Source organism: Podarcis erhardii, assembly GCF_964252035.2.
Source record: "Podarcis erhardii genome assembly, chromosome: 5".
Classification (NCBI taxonomy): domain Eukaryota; kingdom Metazoa; phylum Chordata; class Lepidosauria; order Squamata; family Lacertidae; genus Podarcis; species Podarcis erhardii.
The window spans coordinates 44,204,165-44,213,256 of record NC_138509.1 but is presented as its reverse complement, the minus strand read 5'-3'; the positions used below and the strand labels follow the sequence as shown (position 1 = coordinate 44,213,256).

General features: G+C 46.3%; 1 protein-coding gene and 1 long non-coding RNA gene across 5 annotated transcripts in view; one reads left to right on the top strand and one right to left on the bottom strand.

Moving 5' to 3' along the window:
- Positions 1–476: 476 nt before the first annotated feature.
- On the bottom strand, positions 477–5,362 carry LOC309341853. The gene is made up of 2 exons (XR_014156593.1): positions 4,422–5,362; positions 477–4,328 (listed from the first exon to the last, which is right to left on the bottom strand). It is a non-coding gene; the product is annotated as an uncharacterized lncRNA (long non-coding RNA).
- A 214-nt stretch (positions 5,363–5,576) lies between these two features.
- FANK1 (fibronectin type III and ankyrin repeat domains 1) overlaps positions 5,577–9,092 on the top strand; it is a 32,638-nt gene continuing 29,122 nt past the window's right edge. For 2 of the 4 annotated variants that reach the window (XR_014156906.1, XM_081863321.1), the window contains exon 1: positions 5,619–5,746. Coding sequence is in view for 3 of the 4 variants with exons in the window: in XM_081863321.1 (XP_081719447.1) it covers positions 5,677–5,746 (70 nt within the window). In the remaining variant the exon portion in view is untranslated. Of the gene's footprint in view, positions 5,747–9,092 lie in introns of all 4 variants that reach the window. The other 2 variants (XM_081863322.1, XM_081863323.1) reach the window with 2 other exon arrangements.

Here is a 9,092-nt window from a genome sequence, read left to right as displayed (position 1 = left end):
TAATCCAGAGAAAGAGCATTTTATTCTGCCATCCGGGGGGGCAGAAGGCACCTGTGTGATTCAGTTCACAAAAGACAGGCCGCACCGAAAACATTTTACAAGCAGGTTTTATCCTTTTTTCAAACCCCTTTTTTCCTCTCCCCCTTCACAGATTCTTACATAGAAATGTTGCTTTTCGGTCTCTGGCCCTGTTTCCGGAAGTATGTTGCAAATCAATGTACCAGGCCAAGGTTATCTGGGATCTGGGAAGCGAAAGCTTTTACTGTTCTCAGCTATGGGTTTGTTACAGCGTTTTTGTTACAGAGGACTGCTTAGCTCGTGCTTTTTGTCTTAGAGGAAAATGCAGTTTTTAAAATGCGTACGCCAAGGCCTGGCTGGGGGGGAATTCACAAACAGGTTTTTTTAGGGCTTTCTGGAGTAACCCTAACTGTACCTCTTCATTCCATACCTCTCAAATTTGGACAGCCTTTTTCTCAAAAAAGGCTCGTCCCAGGAAGGCACAGGCTGATATTCTCAGGTCAGAGCTATAATCTGGGGGCGAAGCATGCGAGAAATCACATTGCGTGTCATTGTATGCAAGCATTGCAGCAAGCAAGGTACAGAAAAGCAAAAAATTAGCAAAATGAAAAGTGGGCCAAGCAGCAGCAAAAACAGGCCTTTTGCCCATCCTAGGTTTGGCAACCAGTCAAGCCATGACATGTCCCAGCCCTCCCAGGTTTGGGTAGGAATATGGGCCACTGTTTCAAGTCCCGCTGCCAAATTGCGAATGGCCTCACCATGATCAGAGATGTTAAAGCAACAGGCCCCACCCGTGAGATTTAACGCTGCACAAAAGCCGCCATGTTGCGCCAGGAGAAAGTCCAACGCTAATCGGACTGAGAGAAACGCATTGCGTGTCTCATCCAATTGCGTGGCAATTAGCCTAAGGGCCGTGGCTGTTGTGTTAGCAACAATCTCTACCACTGCCTGGAGTCTGATTATGCGGTTCAAGTTATAGATCGGCCCCCTTGCCCCAGAGATTTTCTCTCCCCGATTCCATGAGGCTGGAGCATAATGGGCCAGTATCCTTTCCGGAGGCCACTGATTTTTGCCCCAATTCTGGGAGCTGTCACCTGCAAGTGTTGCCAGGTCAGCCAAACGCCTCCTTCTAGGGGGTGCAGAGGCAATCTGGTCAGGAATCCACATGGGGGGTATTAAGTAGGCTGGAAAACAGACCCCATACCATCCTCTTGGGAGGGCATGATAGGCCTTCCTGCCACACACCCAGTAAACGTCCTGACCATGGGCAGATATGGTGCCTCTCAGCAAGCGGGCAAGGCATGCAGTCAAATTGGAACCAGAAAAGGTTCCTGTCTCGGACTCAGGCATGTTAGTTGGGGCTGGGAAGGTACGATCACAGTGGGCAGTGCCCACATAGGTCTGAGCATCACTTGATTTGTTGACACAAAGGCAGCCAGTGATCCTGTGAACCTGGAAAGGGACGGAATGATTCCATGGTTGCCCAGAGGCTGGAAGGCAACAAGTGGAGTTGTAACCAAGGATTCATTCCAAGGCACAGGGAGGAGTGGCATTCCTCCCATTGCATCTACAGGGGCCAGAGTGCAAACGGCACAATTGGTCCGATTTGCAGAGAATGCAACCATCTCAGCAATCTGAATCCACTTATATGTGTGGTGGGCCCCCCATGATTGCAGCAGTTGTCTGGTCACTGTGAGTGGTATTGGCATTTCAAAGGTCAAAGGCAGCAGAAATACCAGCATGGAGACCCACAGTCGTATTTGAGCCATTGTATGCACAGGGAGGGGCTTAGGTAAGTACTAGAGAGTGGGCTGGGGTGTAATTACACTGAAAGAAAAGACCCACTAGACACCCTCCTGTGCAGGGGCTGAGTAAAGCAAACCAGGCCCAGGTACCTTCAATAAAATTCAGTTATGCAAAAGGAAAGAAAAGAAAATGTGAAAATGTCCTCTTTCAATCCATGCTGGATTCTGGAGCCGTGCCAAGCGTTAGCGTGATGCAGGAAGGCAGGGTGGTCATCTCACAGGCGTCACTTCGTCTGGTGGGCATTGGGCATCTTGGGTCCCTTCCAACAATGCTGGAGCGATGTCTGGGGTGAGTCGAAGGGGCCGGTGTAGATCAGGTGTCACAGATGCCGGCGTCCTTAACAGCTGTATATAACAGGACAGTCTCTGGCCGGTTTACCTGTCAAGAGAAGAGAAAAACAGACACGGCAGCAACTGCGCATTGATAGGTAACATTTTGCACATAGGTATAGTTCTCAAAGGGGATAGCATGGCAAGAAACTTCGCAAGGGGTTAACAGTTCTGTTCCTTGGGTTAAGTTTTTTTTGCCAGGTGAGATTTTTTAAAAGTCTCATTTGTCTGCTCTAAGTTTCAGAGCTTTAAGCCATGTTGCAAATTTCAGTTCATTTGCCAGTGTCTGTAGAAAGAACAATGCGCTCCTTGCTTCTGGCAAAGTTTCAAATTCCTATGTTATGCTGCGGCTCCTTTTTCAGAGTAAAATTGCACCTTTAAAAAGAAAAACTTGACAAAGTTCACAGAAAGCATTCACTTGCTTTTTAAGAAAGTCACTTCTTCAGGTTAATGTTTTGGTCTGGTATTTCTCTCTGCTTTTCTGTTTCTTCACCCCTCTGATTATAAGTGGTCTGTGCAAGGATTAACATCCATTCAAGTTGATTTCCCATGAAATTCTCATTTTTTTTGAATTTTACGTCTTATGTCAGAAGCTGCTTGCATCACAAAGGTAGTTTTTACAATCACCTCTTGGGCATCATCATCAGGGTCTATGGGGGTGTACTTGCGGAATGCCTCTTTTAATCTCTCCAAAAATACTCCTGGAGGCTCATTGGGCAGCTGAAAAATCTCAGATAATTTCCCCATATTTGTAAGCCTTTTCGCTGCCCATCTCATGCCTTCTAAAACATTTCTGTGATAAGTCTGTAAGGCCGCCCTTCCCTCCGTAGTATTGTAATCCCAAGGGGGGGTCCGCCTGGGGTAAGAGACCTCAATTGCAGCGTCAGTATTATTTGCTGCCTTGAGCTGTTCCCTGGCACAGGCATTTACCTTGCGGACCTCCTCAGTGGTCAGAATTGTATCCAAAAGCTGACTTACATCATCATAAGTAGGCATATAGGTTTTGAACACACCTTCAAAAAAGTCTAATTATTTTTGCAGGATTTTCCTCAAAAGAAGGATTTTGATTTTTCCAATTGCAAATATCGGAGGTTGTAAAAGGGACATGTTGAATGGTAAAGGTCCTTGGTGGTCTAACGCCCTGATCATTTGGCTGTTCCAAAGGATCATACACTTGCCTGAGAGGGGCCACCACAGTGGGTTTGGACAAAGCCTTAGATTTAAGTGAGTGTCTCTACATGTTTTGTTGCCCTGTCCCACGCTGTTCTCAAAACCTTTTGCTTTTTTCTCCAATTCTCATCCTGGCACCGGGCTGCTTCTAGAACCCAGGGGGCCACATCCAGTTCTGTTTTAAACGGTTCTACATACTGAAACACTCTGTCAAACTCCTTACTAGTCCATCTTATCTCTTTATCTAGAGTTTTTCTGAAGTCCTCATCATCATAATCATCATCACCTTTCTCTTCACCTTCCTTGCTTGCATCAAAAGGGGGTAGGGGAGGGGCAGAGGGGGGAATCTTCTCATTTGGGTCCTCAGTCTGGGCATTGGGCGGAGAAGCAGCCCTATTTGCTCCCAGATTTGGTTGCCTTTGCGCAGTTGCTGCATATGGTGGTGGTGGTGGTAATTATCTCCTCTTCTAGGACTGGCAAAACTGGTGGTTTTTTAACTTGTAATTGTACTGAACACAGTTTGACTTGGGCAGTCACAATTCTATTTTTCCGAAGCCATGAGGGATTTTGATCCACATTGGCTTTCCAGATAGAAATATAGGGAATCTGATCTGTGTGGGCCTTGAAAACGTTACTCCATAAAATGTTGACCAAGTTTGGATCAAAAGATCCTCCAGGAGGCCATTCTGGTAAATACGAAGGCCAGTCAATTTCACATAAATGTTGGAGTCTGCTTTTTTGAGTTTACATCCCCACTCTTCTGCTTTCGTGGCACTTTTCCAGTTTTCCAGAAAGCTCTGTAGTGGTGTCTCAAGAATTGTTTTACTGCTTTTATTTCCCATGACTCTGGGATCCTGGGGACACTGGGACACTCAGCCCTCCTAAAGTTATTTTTTCACTCAGTCACAGGCCAGACGTTGCTTTCAACGTCCCACACACTCAAAACATTCACTGGAGTGTCCCCACACGCACATTCAGAAAAACCCATGCACCTCCCCCAATCCCCTTTTTTACCACAAAACCAAAACCACATCCGGCAGTGCTTCACAACTTCGACCGGGGCCCAAGAGTAGCTTTTTTACTACTTTTTCTGGGCACAAAACCAACAACCAACCATAACCGGCAGCGCTTAGACTTCGACCGGGGCCCAGCAGCACCCTTTACTGCTTTTTCTGGGCGACACCAAAACCAGTGGCACTTTTTCTACCCTGCTGGCGGAGCTGATCAGGCTCACTTTTTGCTCGCACCTATCCCTGTGGAGCTTGCTCCCACCTATACCCTGTGGAGCTTACCTTGTTCCTCGAGGTACCTTCTTTCTGCACGGCCGTTGCTCTTTCTCTCCGTCACTTGTCGCGTGTCCGCTCAGGAACGGGTGGCCAGTCCCTCCCACGAAGTTGGCAGGATGCGCGCTGGAACTGTTGACCCAGGATCCTGAGCTGCTCGCCTTGCAGTGACGCCCTGGACCTTTTTGTCCCTCGATCTCGGGGAACGTGCTTATTCCTGGCCAATGCACCAGAAATATGTAGCCTTTTTAATCCATGGGTAGGAATAATTGTTGCACCCGAGCAGAGACAAAAGGAGTCAAACAACACCAAGGGGTTAATCCAGAGAAAGAGCGTTTTATTCTGCCATCGGGGGGGGGGGGCAGAAGGCACCTGTGTGATTCAGTTCACAAAAGACAGGCCGCACCGAAAACATTTTACAAGCAGGTTTTATCCTTTTTTCAAACCCCTTTTTCCCTCTCCCCCTTCACAGATTCTTACATAGAAATGTTGCTTTTCGGTCTCTGGCCCTGTTTCCGGAAGTATGTTGCAAATCAATGTACCAGGACAAGGTTATCTGGGATCTGGGAAGCGAAAGCTTTTACTGTTCTCAGCTATGGGTTTGTTACAGCGTTTTTGTTACAGAGGACTGCTTAGCTCATGCTTTTTGTCTTAGAGGAAAATGCAGTTTTTAAAATGCGTACGCCAAGGCCTGGCTGGGGGGGAATTCACAAACAGGTTTTTTTAGGGCTTTCTGGGGTAACCCTAACTGTACCCCTTCACAGTGACAATGGTAGATCACTGCCAGTAGTTTTTTTTTTAATACTGGGAGTAGATCGCAGTCTCTTGGGAGTTGGATATGCCACTATAGCTTTTAAAAGCGCAGGGAGGAGGTGGCAAGCCATCTCTGGGTTGATAAGCCTATGGGAGTTAGTTGGAGTCTCTCTCTCTCTCTCTCTCTGCCCTTGGTTTCGACTTTGGGGGATCCCAAGGCCTAGTTTGGTCTCCGGGCCAGGCCGTTGGCGTTGCTATGGCAACGGGACTCTGGGCGCGGCCCAGCCGGCGGGAGGAATCTCAACCGGCCGCTGCTCATGGAGGCCGGCGGAGGTGAGGAGAAAAGTAGCGGAGCGGACGGGAAGGCTGAGAAGGAAGGGAAGAGGGGTGAGAGGACCTCGTCGAAGACGGAGAGGGCGGGGGGTGAGGAGGGAGACATTTCTTTCAGCCATGACTCAACAGCGTTTGAAATAATACTGTATTAAAAATCAAAAAATGCACCTGAGCATGCACAGAGTGCATTCCCCCCCGACATGAACCGTGTCTCCTGGTTTTTCATTACCGCTTGGCTCCGAGGCCGCCTCCTTAAACGGAGCACTTGCCGTAGGATATGACCCCACGGGGAGGAGGTAGAATAGGGTGGTGGTTGCTTTTTTTGGTAAGGTTCCCCTCACTAGCAATACCTGCAGAAAAAGTCAAGGATCCAAATTTTTCTCAGCATATGGAGATTCAGTGAAAAGGGAAGCTTAACTTGTTGGGTTTCTGCCTGTTGGTAGATCCCCAGCTGATCCTGGTAAATTGCGGGATCCTCATCGTGCACAAAAAGTTACGGGGGGGGGGGGAGGAAACTAAAAAACTCTGTGCAGTCCTCCCCAAAAACAGCTAAACAACTCTGGGCAATCCACCCACCCCACGCAGGCTCCTCCTACCTCCAGTGACAATGGTAGATCACTGCCAGTAGTTTTTTTTTAATACTGGGAGTAGATCGCAGTCTCTTGGGAGTTGGATATGCCACTATAGCTGTTAAAAGCGCAGGGAGGAGGTGGCAAGCCATCTCTGGGTTGATAAGCCTATGGGAGTTAGTTGGAGTCTTGGGTGCCCTTACTTTAGTAGTTGCCAAATTACCACACACACGCCTACTGCCTTTAAGGGATACACTAGTTGCATGTCTGAAATGGGATACCTGTAAGATAGTTTCTGTGTTTGTAGGGAAAGGGGCTTTTTTTTTTTTTTTTTAGGTAATAGAAAATTGGAATCCATAAAAAGGAGGGAAGCCTGGGGTTGTGAGCTGTAGGAGTAAGAATAGGAGCAGCAAGGATGATGTCGAATCAATGAAGATTAGGAGTGTGAGCCTCAGAGAGCAGAATGTGTATGTTGCTTGGAATAGGAGGTATCGATGGAAGAAAATGCTGCAAAGTAGGAACATGGCGACTGTGAGGAATGGGTAGCATGATTTTGCACAGCAAGGACTGAATGGGAATAGTGCTGTGAAATTCTGTAGGTCAGGCACTAGAGAAAACCTGGAAAGATTTTTCCATAGCTGGTAGGAAATCGTATCAACATTATATTGTAAACCACTAGATTTCATCCTGTTATTTAAGCTGCAACACAGTTTTACTGTATTTATCAGTTGTTCATGAGAGACACAAGACTTCATTAGGAAACAATGATACCTTGAAGGATCACTAGCAGAAATAGTCAGTTGCATCATTCAGGAAAACAAGCTTAATTTATCAACATTCAGAATGTGCATTTAAAACCCATTGACTAATTTCTGAACAAATATAGCCTTCATTTGCTGGATTTACTGCCTCCATCAGCAAAAAGAACTTTTCATACAAGTAAACTAAACCTCACACAATAGGGGCAAGGGGAAATAAAAAAAGTCCTTGATCCCAAAGTAGTGATAGTTTAGACCAGAGGTGGGAAAACCTTTTTCATATAAAGTTTCATACACGTAGTGGGCAGGGTCAAGGCCAGTAGTGAATGGGGGACATTCTATTTGTTTTAGACGCTAGGCATGATGAAAGCTTATCAACACCATATCAGAGCAAGCAAAATTTAACTGGGTACATTCCGCATCACCCCAAATTCAGTCACTGGTTATTTCTATTTACTGTGGTACCTCGGGTTATATACGCTTCAGGTTACAGACTCCGCTAAGTCAGAAATAGTACCTCGGGTTAAGAACTTTGCTTCAGGATGAGAACAGAAATTGTGCTCCGGTGGCGCAGCAGCAGCAGGAGGCTCCATTAGCTAAAGTGGTGCTTCAGGTTAAGAACAGTTTCAGGTTAAGAACGGACCTCCGGAACGAATTAAGTACTTAACCTGAGGTACCACTGTGTTTGGTTTTTCATAAACCAGAGGAATGGGGTAGTGATGTTGATAAGACTCTGTGAAGGAGCAGTCCTTCCGAACCTCAGTGGACCACAGTTAAGACCCACCCTTTGCAAACTTATCCAAACTGGAGGTGTTTTCATGAAATTGTGATTGGTGTCTAGAGCCTGGACAAAACCCCAACAAACGTTAATTTAAAGGAATATTTTGCTTTGAGAAATATTTTATTTTTGTATGATTTGTTCAGTCGTTCTGAAGGAAGGTGAGGACAGGTGACCTCACCTAGGCCCGAAGTCACCCCCCACCAAAGCAGGCTCAAAGCTTCTCAAAGCTTTTCAAAATCATTTTCTCAGCAGCTAAGCATCAGAAACATTCCGCTCTGCTGTAACAAAGGTAGAGAACAGTCCATTGTTTCTCAGGCCTTTCTCATGCCTTCTGGCCTTGCTAAAGAACCACACTGCAACTTGCTTTCTGTCCGGGAACCATGCCAGAACAAGAGATTGAAACATATCTGAACACTCTGAAACCCCTTTCCTGGGAAGGGTGCCAAGAGTCCACAATAGTTCCAAGACAGCTTTCTGTACATGCTCAGGAACCTCAACATGGGGCAGGACTCCTGAGGGAGGAGAAAGGAGGAGGGATCTAGAAAGGGGTATATATGTTTGTGCACATGATTGTGAACTCGTGCATGCTTTTTGTGACTTATCACACTTGCTCCTTCTACCAGTTCATGGATGGTAGAAATAAAAGCCTTTTCTCCAAAACTATTCCTTGAGTGTCTGTTGACTCCCACTTCCCTTTCCCGGGTGCAATATTTTTCCCACCCGAGGGCAAAGCCTCATAAGGCTTTTCAACAGTGGGGTTTCCCTCATTAAGGCTGCAAACATATACACATTTGCTCAGGTCTTACTGGGGAGAGGTTCTTCAGATGTTAATGTGTATTCATTCACCTACTTCAAAATGTAGTCGGCCAAAGCTTTTATATTTGGGGGAATTTCTGCTCATTCTGTTGAGTAGGGTCCACAACTTCCACCCCAGAGACTAGCACTTATGGCAGGATGTAAAGCAACCCCCACCTCATCTCAGAAGTTGGAGGCACACTGATCAGGGTTTGATAATCCCCTGTTCAGGAGGCAGCAAATACACTTAAACTACCAGCTTATTAACACATAACTATGCTCTTTGCGTCACAAATTAAAGTTGGATAACTGCAAATTAAAGTGGCTATCTGTGTGGCTAGTTCTTTACCCGCCAGCTTATAGGGGTATTGGGCTACTTCACTGTTGTACGAACACTGGAAAGGCACAGTAGCTCTAGTAAGACATAAAATAAAATAGGCACCTGTATTTCATGTTGGAATCTTGCCTTTCATAACAATGGAATATCTGTGTCAGTT